The sequence below is a fragment of the Gouania willdenowi genome, chromosome 2 (genome assembly GCF_900634775.1).
Source record: "Gouania willdenowi chromosome 2, fGouWil2.1, whole genome shotgun sequence".
In the NCBI taxonomy this organism is placed as follows: Eukaryota; Metazoa; Chordata; class Actinopteri; order Blenniiformes; family Gobiesocidae; genus Gouania; species Gouania willdenowi.
The window spans coordinates 8,081,263-8,098,540 of record NC_041045.1 but is presented as its reverse complement, the minus strand read 5'-3'; the positions used below and the strand labels follow the sequence as shown (position 1 = coordinate 8,098,540).

At 37.5% G+C, this 17,278-nt stretch overlaps 2 protein-coding genes across 5 annotated transcripts; one reads left to right on the top strand and one right to left on the bottom strand.

Moving 5' to 3' along the window:
• Positions 1 to 1,245: 1,245 nt before the first annotated feature.
• LOC114476349 (gap junction gamma-1 protein-like) lies at positions 1,246 to 13,164 on the top strand. 4 transcript variants are annotated; one of them, XM_028467790.1, is made up of 5 exons: positions 1,246 to 1,448; positions 8,415 to 8,685; positions 8,763 to 8,997; positions 9,067 to 9,747; positions 11,914 to 13,164. In XM_028467790.1, exons 2-5 carry the CDS (start codon positions 8,446 to 8,448, stop codon positions 11,925 to 11,927), a joined length of 1,170 nt encoding a protein of 389 aa, XP_028323591.1. In that variant the 5' UTR covers positions 1,246 to 1,448; positions 8,415 to 8,445; the 3' UTR covers positions 11,928 to 13,164. The 4 variants fall into 4 exon arrangements, with proteins under 4 accessions (XP_028323591.1, XP_028323584.1, XP_028323599.1 ...); XM_028467783.1 differs by having other exon boundaries at positions 1,246 to 1,633; XM_028467798.1 differs by lacking the exon at positions 1,246 to 1,448 and adding an exon at positions 1,757 to 1,777.
• A 1,277-nt stretch (positions 13,165 to 14,441) lies between these two features.
• On the bottom strand, positions 14,442 to 16,715 carry inha (inhibin subunit alpha). Its single transcript, XM_028472612.1, is given in 4 exon segments — positions 14,442 to 14,500; positions 14,503 to 14,800; positions 16,366 to 16,514; positions 16,631 to 16,715. Coding segments are annotated over 4 exon segments (591 nt in total).
• Positions 16,716 to 17,278: the final 563 nt, after the last annotated feature.

Here is a 17,278-nt window from a genome sequence, read left to right as displayed (position 1 = left end):
ACAAAGTGTATGTTTTGGGACAGAAATACATTCATTTATTCCAAAAACACACAAAAATGACCAAAAAACAAACAAAATGACTCTAAGAATACGTAAAGTTACTATAAAAATGCACAAAGCGTCAAGGAAAATACCAAAACATATAGAGAACGAAAGAAAAATACAGATAATGACCAGGAAAAAAACACAAATATACACAAATGACTCCAAAAACACCCAGAATGCCAACATAAATGCATAAAATTACCTCAAAAACACACAAATCGTCAAGGAAAATACCGACAATAACTCCCCAAAACACAGCGAATGACAGATAAACACATCTTGAGCAAAAAAATACACACAATGGCAACAAATATACACAAATGTACAAAAAAAAAAACATAAAACATTGAAGAAATTACATAAAATAACCCCCAAAACATAGACAATGACAGAAAAATAAACACAAGGACCAGAAAAGGCACAGAAATATACACAAGATGGCAACAACTATACAAAAATGTCTCCAAAACGCACAAAACTACAAAGAATTCACAAAATTACTCTAAGTAAATACAAAATGACATGACTCACAAAACGTGGAGGAAAATACATAAAATAAAGCCTAAAACATCAACGACGTCAACAAAAATACATGAAAAGACTCCAAGAAAAAAAAAAAAAAGCACAACATTACAACAAATACACAAAATTACAACAATGAGACACAAATTGACTGAAAAAAAAAATCAGCCAGAGCTTTGTTAGAATTACGTGAAGTAACCCCAGAAACACACAAAGTGGCAGAAAAATACACAAAAATGACCAGAAATTACACAAATATTATGCTATGTAGTAATTTATCAAATGGCTAATCCAAATCAAGGCCTACGATTCATTTTTTTTTTACTCTTATAGGAACTAAGTTTGCTCATTTATGAGGAAAAGTTATTGGAAAACAAGAACGTTTAAGTAATGTCATATGTTTGTGCTTCACTTTATTGAAATACTTGGATTATTCAGATTGAAAGTTTGACACTTCGGGGCCAAAGTTGGGTGCTCTGGTGGACTGAATTTGGCCCGTGGGCCTCGACTTGGACACCCCTGAGCTACACGTTGTATAGGCTGTAATCTCCCTACAGTGATTATTAGACTATCAAATGATTGGGATTTTACATTAATGAGCCCTAAATATGGGTTTGTTCCTTATTTAATGCCACACTGCGCATGCGCCACGTGGAATCCTCGTCTCCGTTGACGTTCCTCTCTCCCAGTGGAAACCTGGCTTTAACTGGGACTTAAGCATCACCCACAATAGGATTCCCATGGTCCGTTGTGAGGGGAACGGTAGTCGGAGCGGCTGCTCTCAGGTTTCAGGTCCAGGGGCCTCCTCTTTGAACGGGGGGCCGAGTTTACGTGGAGGAAGAGGAGGGGAGCCGCCGGAGCCCGTTCCTCCGTGTCTGTGTGTGAGTGTGGACCCCGGTGGACGGGGGTCAGTGCGGTCTGCATGGCCTCCTCTTCTTCTTCTACTACCACTACTTCTTCTTCTTCTACTACTACTCACTGACGGCTGATGAGCGCGTGCGTTAATTAGAAAAACCCGGTCGAGCAATTAAGCGCGAGGGGAGAACACGCGCACCGGAGGCAGAAGGTGAGCGCGTGGCAAGAGCCTCTAAACACAACTAACTTTAAGCCTTTTTTGTTGTTGTTTTTTTGTTTGTTTTTACATTTAAAAAGTACTAAAAAGCTTGTTTAAAAAAAAAAAAAAACCAGTCGAAGCTGCAACTGAAGAGCGGTGAGTTGTTTTATTTTATTTTACCGGTTTTAAGACCAAGGGGGAATATTATGAAATCCGGAAGGTGCTTAAAGCAAAACAAACTTCTTTTTTTTAAGAAGGTCTCAAACGTCAGTGAGTTTGAAAGCAGAAAGGTTGAAAAGTTTGATTTTTAAACTGCTTGGATGACCTCACACCCTCAACTTTACGCATGACCGTGATTTTCCTTTGCGCCACTTTATGAGCATTTCATCTCCAGACTTCTTTTTCCTTATTCCTCAAGTCGCCACAATTCTATCATTCTTCACCAAATCCTTGCAGTTTTTCCTTCTGCAACGTCACAATCTGATCTGAGTCAGCAAAACGCCTTCACAGCTCCTCTCTTCTTCTTCTTCTTCTTCTTCTTCTTTTTTTTTTTTTTTTTTCCCTAACACGGACTTGTTTCAGGATGAGAACAAACCGAAATGTTTTCACAGTGTGTGATCGACATGTGTGGATGGTGCTCAGACTTCAGAGGACTGCTTGTGCCATCATGTCTGCTCCCTGAACCCTAAAAATCCAGCTTTCTGCTTTTGGTTACACAGGAATGTTAACTCTCCTTCTTCGCTTTAGTCCAGATATTTAGCCTGAGATCTTTCCCTCCCTCCTTCTCCTCCTTCTCCTCCTTTTTTTTCCTGCAGACACAGTGAGTTCTGGAGCAGAAAAGCCATTAAACCAGATGAGCTGGATACAGCCCACATGAGCAAATAAGCTACTGTTTAAAGGGAGTCTTTGGTCAGCTGTGGGGAAGTAGAAATGTTTGCATTCACTCCAGCTGGGTTTGAGTTTGTCCTCGTAAGGCAATGGGCTGCTGTTTGGTCTCTGTTTGGGGCATTTAACAGTGGCTTTACAATGTGCATTTTGTCTTTAACCTTTTCTCTTCAGCCATTCTTGTCTGGAAGCATTTATTGGACCTCGAGGGTGGGAAATTTCACGGTTTGGACACTTAAATGTGACCTTAGCCCTGCACATTGGGTCAAAGTCAAAATGTTCACGTTTCTTTATAAAAAATAATCATATTAAACCTGACATGATACAGATTTACTAAAGAAAGTTGACTGATACAACTCAGACATATTCCATTTTACCCAATAAATCTATTTAGTACAGTTTAGGATCACAAGTTGCGTTCGGCAAATATACGTATGAAGTAGGGCTGCACAATTAAATGACGATTTTGGTTGCCACGATTAAATGAATCTGATCATCGGGAATATTTACATTTAAAATACAGGCTCTGCACTTTGTAATGTATTTATTTTGTTGGGCTTGGGTACATTTTAAATTCTTGGGTAATTTTTTTTTTTTTTTTTTTAGTATTATTTAAAGCTACATTTTGCACTGTTAACTACACACATTGTTGAAAAGTAGTGTAATAAAAACGCCAAATTTTTTCTTCTTCTGAAGAAAAAAATGTTAAAGGGTATTTTCAAAGCACTATGGTTGTGCTGCTGATTTAGAACATCCTTTTTGTTTGTTGAGGTTTTTTTTTTTTGTTGTATTGCATAGGATGCTGCTAATATAGCCCTTTGACATGCAGTTCTAACTAAACAGTGAATAGATATCATGCTGTTGCTTCAATAAAAACAAATTTTTAAGGTCAATTTGTCCCATTTACGAATGCAAATGCTGTTTTTTTAAAAACCGGGAGTTATCAGCGGTCAAGGTGAGAAACAAAAATGCTTAAAAAGTGCACCTAAGATGCATATATTCTTAATCAATTCACCTTATAATTGAATAACTAGGGATGTAATGATTAATCGTAAGGCAGTTAAACGATTCATAAGCATCATGATTCACATCGATACTGTGAAAATGTAATCGCAGTACTTTTTTGCTATCCATAAGTGTAGGCGGCGAGCGGAATCTGCTAATACTTTCTTTCTGGCCGCCTTCTACTTTTAAACATGTTCATAAATGATTCCTAACCCCTTTAGCGCCAAAAAATATCTGTAGTATTACGTGAATATCTGTAAAAGTCACGTTTTTCTATTAGCTCTGTCTGCTAGCATAGCATCTCTTCTTCACTGCAAGATATCTACATGCAAACCGACCACCGGGTTACCAGCGCCCTCTGCTGGTCCAAACAAATATCTGAAGTAAATCAGTGCAATGACTTTTTTTTTTTTAAGTCCAATTGTTCAGACACAAAATACATTTTCAGTTGCACTTTTAAAAAGAAAAATAACTATTGTGCAGTTCTGCATTGTTTACTATAGAACCAGAATTTAAATTAATAGGCTTCTTCTTCATTTGTATTATTCCTTTATTTCATTCAAGATTTAATTTTAGTTAAATTGCATTTTGTTTTGCATAGTTTATCAAGGGATTCTTTTGACAATAAAAAAATAAAAGGAAAACATTATAGTTTTTTTTTTTTTTTTTTTTTTCCCCCAAAAAAATGAAGAAATATTTTTCAGTCATTTTATTACTGTCCCGTTTTGTAAAATAAATTGTGAGAGAATCGTATCGGGAGTTGAGTGAATCGTTACATCCCTAATGATAACCCATTAAAAGTTCACGACATGATACTATAGATGGGGGGGAAAAAAGACCAAAAAATGCAGTTGCAGAAACAACCATGCTTTTATTTGACATTTTCATTCAATTGGAATATCAGAAAATGTGTCAATCTAGTGTGGGTTTCATAATACTACTTGTACCCTCGATGATTCCCTTTGTGACGTAATTTTGCGATATATCATCCCATCGTCACCATTTAGTGTAGTTTAGAATCACATGTTGGGTTACACAGCAGTTCTTTCTAATAATGTGAATAAATATACAAAACAAAAAATGTCTTTGAAGTACTTTAAACCACAGAAATCAGGATCTTAAAACAAAAAAAGCCATCTATTAATAAAAGTACTCACGAACAAATACTCTTCAAAATAAATTTAAAGGACCTGTGTATTTTGTTTTGGCCACTTAAGGCACACTTGGGATCCCACCCACGTGTTTACAACCACTCTAAACATGTGATTTTAAAAATATTTGCTCCTGGCTATGGAAAACCTGCTGTCTTGATTTCCTATGTGACGTTTTAATATTTGCCTGAGTCTCTGCGGCCGTGGTTTACGTTCATAATGATGAAGTGTCTACAAGCAGAGAATGTAGTATAAGCTACAGCTTCAATACCGCAGCCTTAGCGTAGCCTTTTACCTAAATGTGTCTGTGAATGCAGCATGTAAAGTCTAAGGTACAACCTGTGTCTGTGGGAAGCGCAGGCCTTCAAAATAAAGTGTAGGCACCAAATTTTTCATGACATGCAAATGTGAAAACACTGCCATTTATAGGTGGGTGTTGTAATTGTACGCTGAGGGTAAAACAGATGTCACCACACAGATGTTTGCAACCCTGTAGAACAGACATAGGCAGCTGGTGGCCCGGGGGCCACATGCGCCCCCTCGGTGTAATTGTATGCGGCCCCCAAAGTAAATGTTCAAAATAACAGAAAAATACACAAAACAAGAGTGAAAATACCAATAATTACAACATAGTGTTAAAAGACAAGAGAAAATACTCCAAAAACACACACAACTACTACAAAAAAGAACAAAACAATAATACACAAGATTACTCAAAAAAAATACAAAATTACAGAATATGACAACAAAAGTACACAGAAAAACATAAAACGTGACTCCGCAAACCCACATTGCTAACAAAAAAGCAAAACGACAACAGAAATGCACCAAAATTACTCCCAAAAATGCAAAATGGCAGCACACACACACACACACACTGACTCCAAAAACGCATAATTTACAGAAAAAAAATGTACAAAATGCTTCACAACGAGCAAGACAACAACAAACATACATAGAATGACAGAAAAACCCAAAATTACTATAAAAATTCTGTTCTTTCCTGCATTAATGCTCAGATTTCTCATTATTCCAATGCTCTGACATGAATGTTGGTCATGTGACCATCCGATCAAACACATTTTTGGTTGTTGGTTGTTCTTATAACTTTCCATCATGTTTCAGATCGTAGACAGATCTTAGTTTTAAGGATTGAGCACAGACTGATGGCTTTCTAAATCAGAAAGACTTTTTAAAGGCCATAATTTTCACTGTCTGGGTGTTTTCTTGGCTCCGGTGGACTGCTTTCTCTTTTTTTTTGGTAGAAAGTCTTTCTACAGCCATCAGCTCAGGCTCAGGCAAGTCGATTTAACTTTCTTAGCATTTCCAGGTGCCAAGTTGGAGGGGATTTGCAAAGGAACGGATGATTAACCTGGTGAGTGAGGGTGTGAGTGCGCAGCGTTTAATCTAAAGAGACGAGAAGACAGATGCTTGTAAAGGCCAAAAGCTTGATTCTGTTCCACTGAGTCATGAAATGCTGCTTGTTTTCCTTGTTACACCCTGTGTGCTAAAAGTAACGACGGGGAGTAGGAGGATTTTCATGCCGTCTTTATTTTCGCCCTCTGCGTTGGCGTCAAATTTGTTTGGGAAATGAAATTATGGTGGAATTTATGTTCTTTTAAAATATCTGTGGCAAGCAGACCAAGCTGTGCGACATTGAGGCCAGATGTGATGTAAAACATCCTGGCTGCACGGACCCGTGCTTTAGTCCATTTACTGCTTTGGCGTCAGAAAACCTTCAGACCAGAGCTGAGGAGATCTTGTCATCGCTTGCTGCAATTTGCCAAATAACCTTTACAGTTGATGGGTTTTTGTCATTCATGAAATGGCTTTAAATTATGCATGAAAAAGGCTATAAGAATGTGGCTACGACCAAAAAAGGCGACCAGAACCAGGGCTTTCTGTCCGTGTATTTGGTGAAGGCGTTTCGACATGGATACCTGTGGGTCTGCGTGCTCTGTGTCTGATTAAAACACAACATGTGGCTTTGTTTATTTCTCAGGCTTGTGGTTTAAGTTTGCCCAGAGTCCTCGCATGCGCTATTTACGCATGCATCCTTTCTTTTTCTTTCTTTCTTTCTTTTTTTTTTTTTTTTATAAAACACATTGTACGAACGTGTAAAGTTGGCCGCCTGACGCTCGTGGACACTTTATTAGTCCACAAAAGTTGATTGAACTTTAATTAATATTTTATCATTAAGGTCCATAAAAAACAAGGATGTTCTTTTCCCCAAAAATCTCATCAAATGTTGCAAAAATGTACTTATTAGTGTTTTAAGCAGAATGCAATTGTTTAGTATGAAATGTTAATACTGTAATAACAGGACCAATCATCATTCTAAGTGCGATACTGATAATTTCATCTTATTTTCACAATTAATGCATTTGTGGTCGCAAAAAAGGGTAAGCTAAACTTTAAGTGGGGAAAATGAAAAAAAAAAATGGGTTTTTTTCCCATTAATGCAACACAAAAAAAAATATCTATAAAAATATGCACATGAAGTACTTTAAGTAGACCATTAAAAACCAGATTTCCAAAGAAATTGTTATTGATAATGCTGCATCAGTCATTAATATACGGTGCTAGGGGTGGGAGACATAATCGATGAATCGTCCATTGATGCCAATAAATGACCATGGCAATCGTCATTCTACGCGCGATACGATCAATATGCGACGGATAAAGTTATTTTTCTGCATTTGTCATCTTAGTTTCACAATTAGCGCATTTTTGTTCGCAAAAAAAGGGTTAGCTAAACTTTAAGGGAGGAAATGTAAAAATAAGGCATTTAGAGCTGAGAAAGGAGGGAAATAAAAAGGTGAATGGGTTCGAGAGGACTTACATTTAAACAAAAGGCATTATTGGTCTGTCAATCATCAGTGTTTCATCTCAGTCTGTTAAATTCTGTGAAACTGACACGAAACCGCAATAAATAAACTGAGGAATATATCTTTGAGACAGATATTGCAATGTATTGTTGAGGAATTTTTCCTGCAATATATCAACTTACGCATCATCGTGATATCCTTATCGACTGTTTTAGAGGAAATCATTAACACACTTAAGGCTTAATCTACAAATGAAAAACAATAAGTGATATTTAAAGAGGAATTTATCTTTAAAATAATACCATGCAACTTTTATGTGATTACTTCAATCGTAAGTAAATATGGTCTCCTTTGTAAAATTATTGTCAGGAGAGTGATAAAATTGCCTCAACAGCATAATGAATGTTTCTGTAAATGACAAAAAATATAGTATTTTATTGAGCAATAGAACTGTTAGTTTGTGATGAACTTGTCCCAAAAAAAGCCTAAAAAAGAATTACATTAATATTTCCCAATTATTTTTAAATTAATTGTTAAATCTTTCCGAGTACCCCCTGCAATGTGCTCCTGTACCCCGAGGGGAACTAAACTGAATGACCTATTTTACTCTTATAAAGAGAGAATGTTGTACAATCTCCAAATATTTGAAAGCGTGGTTAACACCGTCATGCTTGGAAAAAATAAAATGATCAATTTTGTGTCCACAATTAACATTTTTGTGGACACAAATGTAATTTTCCCATAAAATTTAGTATAACATTGTGTTCTCAGTATTGGCACACATTGAATTAAAGCACAACGCCTCTAACCAAAAGAATGAGCATCAGTCAAAGGAAGAAGCTTGGATAGTGTCTTTAATATTGGTCCAAACTTGAATATTTATTGATTTTCTTATTTATTTTTTCTCCTCTGATTTGCTCTTAGTTGAGTTTAGCGCGACCATCTCCTCGCCACCATGAGTTGGAGTTTCCTTACCCGTCTGCTGGATGAAATTTCCAACCACTCCACCTTCGTGGGGAAGATCTGGCTGACGGTGTTCATCATTTTCCGCATCGTGCTGACGGCGGTCGGGGGCGAGACCATCTACTACGATGAGCAGAGTAAATTTGTGTGCAACACTCAGCAGCCTGGATGTGAGAACGTGTGCTACGATGCTTTCGCACCACTGTCGCACGTCAGGTTTTGGATCTTCCAGGTGAGGAAGATGTGACCCTAAGCTCTGATGATGACGTAAAGTTGTTGACTGAATGAAAATGATGTTTTGTTGTTAAGGTTATCATGATCACGACCCCGACAATTATGTATTTGGGGTTCGCGATGCACAAAATTGCTCGCATGGATGATAGTGAGTACAGGCCCATCAGGAACCGGAAGAAGAGGATGCCGATCGTCAGCCGGGGGGCGGTGCGCGACTACGAAGAGGCCGAGGACAACGGAGAGGAAGACCCAATGATAGCTGAAGAGATTGAACCAGACAAACCAGAAAAAACTGACAAAAGTACTCCAGGTAATTCAGTTCAAGTGTTATTTTCCTTGATCCAAGTTGTAATTGTCATTAATGTTTTTACCGTTAAAGGTTCTGAGAAAAAGCACGATGGTCGGAGGCGGATCCTGCGTGACGGCCTGATGAAAGTCTACGTGTGCCAGCTGCTGTGGCGTTCTGCCTTTGAAGTAGCCTTCCTGTTTGGGCAGTACATCCTCTACGGCTTTGCGGTGATACCAAAGTACGTGTGCACCCGCATGCCTTGCCCCCACACCGTGGACTGCTTCGTGTCCCGACCGACGGAGAAGACCATCTTCCTGATGGTGATGTACGTCGTCTCCTTCCTCTGCCTACTGCTCACGGTTCTGGAAATTGTTCACCTGGGCATCGGTGGCGTCCGCGACACCTTCCGCAGACGGGCCACGTTAAATTCCCGTAGCCACCATGGCCCCTCCTCCCGAGCCATGCCTACAGCCCCCCCAGGATACCATGCCACCATGAAGAAAGAAAAACTGAAAGGAGACCTGAGGGACTTGCCCATCGGCGACTCTGGGAGGGAGAGCTTTGGAGACGAGGGTCACTCGTCCAGGGAGCTGGAGCGGCTGAGGAGGCACCTGAAGCTGGCACAGCAGCACCTGGGCCTGGCCTACCAGGTGGACGAAGGCAGCCCCTCACGCAGCAGCAGTCCAGAGGTCAACACGGGGGCGCAGAGCGCTGCTGAACAGAACCGCCTCAACTTTGCCCAAGAAAAGCAGGGCGAAACCAGCGAAAAAGGTATCGAGACGCCCAAGAAACAGTGTTCAAAGTGAATTGTAACTACCATAGTAACAGAAATATCCCTATGCTAGAGATTAGAGGCTGGTATCGTATTACGTTCCATAGTGGAACTTTGTGGCATAAGGTCAAAGAAAATACTTATGATTAGGGCTGCACAATTAATCAATGTTTAATCGTGATCACGATTAGGCATTAGGTGGGGGGGGGTACGACCTGGACAGGGTGTCAGTCCATCACAGTAATTTCTTGGGTTAATTTGTTAAAGTTTTTTTCAAATTATAATGCAGTTTTAAAGCTTAAAATTGCACTGTAAACTATATACATAATAATAATAAAAAGACAGAAATTTTTTTTCCCCTAATATGATAAATAATCTTGATTACAATACTGATCAGAAAAATCACGAGTAGCATTTTGGCCATAATTGTGCAGCCCTACTCATGTTGGGATTTTTAAAAAATCCAAGGAAAGGTGAACTGGGAAGTCAATGTTGAGATGGAGCTGCTGGTTTTTCTGCACTACTAATGGTTAAATCAGCAAAAAATGCTACGACAAGATTCGTTTAATTCCTATACAAAACTTATGAACCTGTAGTTGTAGAGCCACCTGATTGGCTGGGGGGAAATGGGGGTGGGGGGGGAGGGTTGGAAACCATTCATGGTAGCGTAACATGGAGGTTATAAGAAAAGCAAGAGTTATGGCAGCTACAGATGTAGCTTACCTTCATCAGTACCTCCTGTACACTCGGCAATTGATCAAAACCCGACACATGCGTGGATATGGATGAAGCAGAGCTATGCAGTTAGTTACAATTATGAATGATTTTAATAGATTTTTTTTAATAAATCATATACGTCTAGAAATGAGCCATAGTTTCAAAAATAAATGCACGACACAAGTCAGTTTACAGTGCCACTACCTGTAGTGTTCACCTATGACGACTTATGCAGACATACTTTAAAGAGGAACTACACCCTCGGTTTTGGCCAACGTGCGTCTAGGCTGGAAAGTAAAAATACATGTATTATGGGCGGGGCTACTGGAGCAGTCAAAACACACTCAGTCTATACTATAAACTCTCCAAAGAACATTCAATGCTATGCTAACGAGTCACTCAATTCTTATTATACCTCTTTATTCACAATTCTCTCAATCCAACCTCCAGGTGCCAGTTTTTATAGGAGGGGCGTGGCCAGCAGTGATGGTTGATGATGAAAGAAACGCCTAATGCATCATCTGCCTCTGTTTACAGCCAATAGGAAATTTTTAGTGTAATAGCTGGGTTTTTACCCATAGAGGGCGGTCAAACTCTACTTTATACCCAATTAAATTTGTTTTCAGCAGGGAAAAAAGTTGTTTTTGAGTTTAGTTAATCTTTTAGAAATAATTAAATAAATGAAAAACAATTCACAAATCGATTCTGGGGATCAGACTAATATCGTCACCAAAAAAGAAATGGCGACATGCCATGAATCGATACATTTTCCCACCGTTTTGGACGCTTTAACTGGAGACTGTAGCTGGGCTTCCATTACAGATTTTTGCAAAATGAAAGCAATATTTCTCAATGTTGACAAAGTATAATTGCGCTTGGAACGTGTTACCATTAAAGGTTGTTTTGGAGCCTCGTCACTCCCGTAAAATCTCATCCCGCGAGACTTTGGCGCAGGAAAAGAGACGCTCCAAACCTCCTTATAACACTGCATTTCTTTGTTGTTTCACGTCTAATGGGGCACTAAGTTTTCATGTATAATGCTACGAAATGTCTGGGTCTCCTCTTCTGTTTACACATACCGCTCCATGTTTTCTCAGACACAAGTGGTCATGTGACCATGTGCGTCACGTTCTTTGTATTTGCAAAAAATCGTTTCCATAGCGCTTTTGTGACACATTTCAATATTGAAATGTCTGAAATTCCTTGTTTTAGCCATATTTGAGTGGATTTTTAAAAAAAATGCAGGTGTTTCCATTGTCAGTTTTTGATGCACTATTTATATTTTGCACATTTCCAAGGGTAATGGAAACGCAGCTTGTTTGAAATCATTCTGTACACACAACTTGCTATTGCTTTTAGGTTTATGCAGTTTAAGAAAACAAAATATGCCACTGATAAGTGAGGTGAATGTACGTGGTGAATAATGTGTGTTATCTCCTCCTCCTTAGGAATACATGCCTGAGCGTGCTTCCTGCCTCAAACGTCTGTCCTCCCATTCCTACTGGCCTTAAACACATGGGGGAAGCACATACAGGAATGCAGTCAGACCACTGAGGGAGACCGAAGCATATGCATATATATATATATGTGTGTGTGTGTGTGTGTGTGTGGATGGGTGAATTATGTGCCTTTCAGTATTAAGAGTCAGCCAAAAAACAATAAAAATGGGCGCTGACCTAAGTTGTGTTCATCTCCGCGACTCTAAACTTGAAAGTCTGCCACGTCTTGAGTCTCTGCTTGCTGATAGACATCAGAACCCAAGCTGTGGCTTTAATTCCAGCTGGTTTACCTGCTTCTTTCTGCCCCAGTGGCCATTTAGTGGCACTGCAGGGTTGCTGGTCTGAAGCCCTCTTTGGGTTACCGTTGGCTCCAGGATGAGTGCAGTCTAACTTTTGTCTTCCTCAAAGACTTTTTTTGTTTTTTAACCAAAATGTCACCAAAAGGTCTCACTTGTTAGTCGTCTTAATCTTAAACAGCACAAGTTCACAGCCTTAGGTGAAGTCTTTTGTTGTTTTTTTTTTTTTTTTTTTTTTTTGAAGCAAGTTCACCAGCGTGATTTTTGCGGGATGAGTCATGTTGGATGAAGAGACCTGTTGGCATTATCTGGCTCAAAACCTCTGCCATCGCATTGACAATACAGCCTGTGTATCTGTATTCAGACACAATGTGTACCTGGAAAATGCTTGAATTATTTTTTGGGAAATGTTTAAAGAAATTGCCAATAATCATATTTGTCCAACTGATTTGACACACTATTTTTTTATTCTCTTTAAACTGATCCGATCAAAGGTCCAGCAAGTGTTGTTGTTTTTTTTTTTTTTAAACCATGGAGCAGGCGAGCTGGAAACCTCCGACGGAATAACATCCGTCGGAAATTTACATTCTTTTTCAGTGAGACATATTTTCCGTCCTTGACATGCAGCGCTCCATTTGTTTGGTGCCTAAACACGGACGCCGTTTGTGTGCCACGCACTTCTAATCCTCATGTTTTGTTTGTCACCAGACTTCCGATCAAGTCGCCTTCTTCCATGCTTCAAACTTTCCTTCTTTTTTTCCGCCCATCAGTTGGTTTTTATGATCTGTGGCTGGAAGCAAAAACCTTGGATTGCTGTAGAGCTGTTTGATGCTTTATGCTTGTAATAACAATAATAATCTTCCACATTTGCAACTTTTTTTGTAAGGTACGACGTTCCGGTATTCTTCCAATGATTTATACTTTTGTACTGCAAAATTTTGTAGTTTTGTTTTTTTTTTTTTTTTGTAACTGTAGAAAATATTTTGTCAGAGTAAATAAATATATTTGAATCAAATTGTATTATTTCCAGTTTGTGACACAAAAAAAATGCAGATGATGGGGTTTTGGTGGTTTATTTAGAGCTTGTATTTCTTATTCCAGTCGTGTACTGCCCTCTGCAGAACAAAGTTTTAAAACCTGTAGGAGGAGGGAAGATCAAATGTTCCATGGCACAAAATCCACACTTTCACCTAGATTTGTTAAAAGGTGTAAAGAAAGAGTACTAATATATCTTACTCAAGTAGAAGTACGGTTACTTTATTGAAATTGCGCTGAAGTACAAGCAAGTCATTTATTTAAAAAAAAAAAAAAAAAAAAAAAAAGCCTCAGATTCAAGTAAAAGTAGCTCGATTAAGTAGTATTTTCTACAAAGGCATCTGTATGAAATAAAAAGTTTGTCAAATGTGATTTTTAAAAATAAAAAACACCAGATTGTTTAATTTAAATAAAAAATCTCAGGCTCTAAATATAGATGAATTTATGAACTCTAAATCTGAAAAAAATACCTGGTATTTAATGACTTTTAAGCACTTTGAATCTGATTGGTCGGTTAGTTGATGTGATTGTTGTATGATCATTTAATTTTTTGTAGTTTCACAATGTCCTATAATTTAAAAAAAAAAAAAAAGTACTCAGGAATGGTTGGGTGTAGAAATATAATGAATTATTTATCTTAAAACATACTTAAGTACAAGTTATTATTAAATAACTGGGGTTTAAAAATATACTACTATCGGGCTGAAATAATCTGACTTTTTTTTCACTACAGCTGGTCCGCCATGAACCTAAAGTCTTTTTAAAAGTGTATATATTCATTTGTATTCGTTATTTTTAATAATTTGTGTAGTCTTGCTCTTTTTTTTTTGCGTGTGTATAATTATTAGTGTTTTTATTTTTATTTTAATATGCCGCTCTTTGCCGTTCTAATTAGTCCTCGGGGTTAAATCAAGTATATTCTGATAGTACAAGTATCCATAAAAGCAACTCAATTACAGTAACGTGATGCTTTTAATCTATTACTTTTAACTGAAAAAGATTTGTATCGTTCAAATGTTATGTTTCTAGAATATTTAAAGATCTTAAATTCACAAAGCAGATAAAGTATGTTTTTTTTTTTTTTTTATAGCTACAGTGTTCCAGATTCCTGTTAGATTAGGTGTGAATGTGTACTTTTATTGACCTTCAAATACATGCACATTCTTCAGGAGGGATGTTGGGCAAAGTTTCACAGTTGAAGGAAAGCCCCCGTCAGACGTGGTGGTGATCCTCAGGGACTTCATGGTTCCTGGTACAGGTGCACAACACTGGATGATCCCCAGAAGGGATGTGGTTCCCTCCTCTGATGAACAGTTGCCATGGCAATAGTAGAAAGTCAGCACCTTGGGATGGACGATCCAGTTCTCCCAGCCCAGCTCCTGGAAGCTGATGTCCACCTGTGCCCGCTCACAGTCCCCTGGTACAGGTAGACCACAGAGGGGGGACCAGGGGATAGGGGGTGGTGCTGCACGACGGGGTGGACTCACCCAACCACGGGCTAGAACCTTCAAATGAAGGAAATACATCTTGTCTGGATCATAACACTGACACTCAGAGGAGATATTCAATTTCAAGGTTAATTTCAACTATGTAGCGATATATCGCAATATTTCGTATCGATCCAAAAATCTTTTTTTTAAATCATGTTTAACGAAAAATAACATTTAATTGCTCTGACGTATGCATGGAGAGATACTTACATAGATGCATGCGGTACATACCACATGTTTTTGATATACTTAAATTATAGTTAGTTACCATTTACTCATTGTCGCAAGTTTTAAAAAAATTGAAATAAATAGCATTTCATATATTTTGTAAATATTCTTCAAATGGCATGTTTTCACGATTGATGTTCTAATGAAATATTTTGCAAATCTGTCATAATTTTTTGAGCAATTTACCCCCCAAAAAAGTAAAAACACCAAACATATTTTGGAAAAATAAATCTGTTATTGTGTTATTCTGATACAGTCACTTATATTCATTTCGTTGTTTTTCTAATTTACTTTCAAACATTCTTCAAATTACATGTTTTTACTATTGATAGTCGAATTAAATATTTAGCAAATCTGAAATAAAACACAAAATACATTAATAAGTTGATCTTAACTGAACAGATTGCTCGGAAGACTGTTAGAACAAATCAATTCAGCAATATATCGCGATATTTGACTGCGCGATTATCGTTTTAATCCAAAAATTGCCCAAATCAATTTTTTTTATCATGTTTTTTTTTTTTTTTTTTTTTAATAAAAAAAACTGATAATTACGCAAACAAGCATAGAGACATACTACATGCATGTGGTACATACCACTTGTTTTTGTTATTTGTGCTTGAATTACAGTTAGTTAACATGTACTTGTTCTCGCAAGTTGAAAAAAAAAAAAAAAAACAAATAAATAGTATTTCATACCATTTTGTACTCGAAAAGATGAATTTTGTAGTTATTGTTTTTGCGATATATCAATGCATATTGTATTGTTTAGTATTGAGATATACCGTGACATGCAAATTGTGAATTGTATCATATCGTCAGATTCGTGGCAATGCGCACCCGTTTTCATCAACGCATGGATGTAAAACACAAACATTTAAAAGAAAAAATTCTGCATTTTTCCCCCAAAAAAGTAAAAAAAACAAACATATTTTGGAAGAAAAATGAATCAGTCATTGTGTTATTCTGATGCAGTCACTTATACTACTTTATATATTTCTGATTTACTTGCAAACATTCTTCAAATTCACTATTGATAGTCTAATGAAATATTTAGCAAATCTGAAAAACAACACAAATACAGAAACTTTAGCATAAAATCCATTGAAACGAGTGAGTTATCCTTAAATCTTATGAAGACTTTTTACCCTTGGGGTCAATCTGACCCCAATAATTTTACGCTTAATCAATTGTACCCATCAAATTAGGAAAAGTCATAAAATATGAAGAGGAAAAATTAAAATGGAGGGTTAATGCCTGCAGGCTTCTCACCTGAAGTGGGAAAAAGAGTAATCTTGTGGTGTCACCCTTGCAGCTCTGCTCATCCTGTGGACCCTCAGAGGTCCACGTACCACATGGTTCTGCACAGGAGCAACAGGAGGCTGATCCAGACCAAGCAGGTCCAGAAGCAACACAACAGGCCTGGGGATGTCCTCCCCACGGCCGGGGTCCGCCTCGGTGAGGAACCAGAGGATGAGAACAGCATGGGACATGATGGTGTCTTAGTATTTTCTCCTGTGACTTTCACAGGTGTTTGCTTTTGTTTTTGTTTTTTTTGTTTTATCACCAAATATGAAGATAAAAAGCTTGGCCTTGAAGGATGATGTGTTGTAGTACCTGCTTTTCTGCCATTTTCACACAGAATTCTGGGAATGTGTGTCTGCAGCCTTTGTTTTCTGTCCAAACATGAGTTTATTCTCATGCTAAAACATTTACAGTAATACTGAGAAGCACAGATAGAATTAAGGGATGTGCAACATGCACATTACAAATAATAACTTTATTAAGTCTTCATTATGGTTTCATTTGCATGCACGACACACATATTTTTACTGAAAAGTGTCCTTGTTTTGCAGGAAAAAGACTCTTTATCTGACTGGCCTTGATTGTTGTTTTTTTTTTTGTTTTTTTCTCAGAGAAAGTATCTACGCTGTGAGAAATTTCTGCTTGGTTGCTCCAAAAATGCCATAAAAGAGACAAAAACTTCATTTGGATCAATTTCAAATGCCAAGAATAAGCATTTTTGGGTCAATTGCTGTTTGTGTTTGGAATTTATATGGTTTATATATCTGCAGGTGTTGATATACTGTAAATACATTTTTAAAATATCAAGTTTTTGTAGGGAAATTATATGTTTTTTTTTTTTTTTTTACATATTTATTACCAGTTTCAATAAATTAATTGTATCAATAATAAGTAATAATGAGTCGTGAGTTGACTTTGACTTTTTATTCTTTCTTTTTTTATGTTTTATTCAATTAAACA

Bases quoted from the DNA above. Each gene is read 5' to 3' on its own strand.
- LOC114476349 (XM_028467790.1), top strand. From the start codon at position 8,446: ATGAGTTGGAGTTTCCTTACCCGTCTGCTGGATGAAATTTCCAACCAC. The intron at 8,686-8,762 runs GTGAGGAAGATG...TTTGTTGTTAAG, and splicing joins TCAGGTTTTGGATCTTCCAG to GTTATCATGATCACGACCCC. The intron at 8,998-9,066 runs GTAATTCAGTTC...TTACCGTTAAAG, and splicing joins AACTGACAAAAGTACTCCAG to GTTCTGAGAAAAAGCACGAT.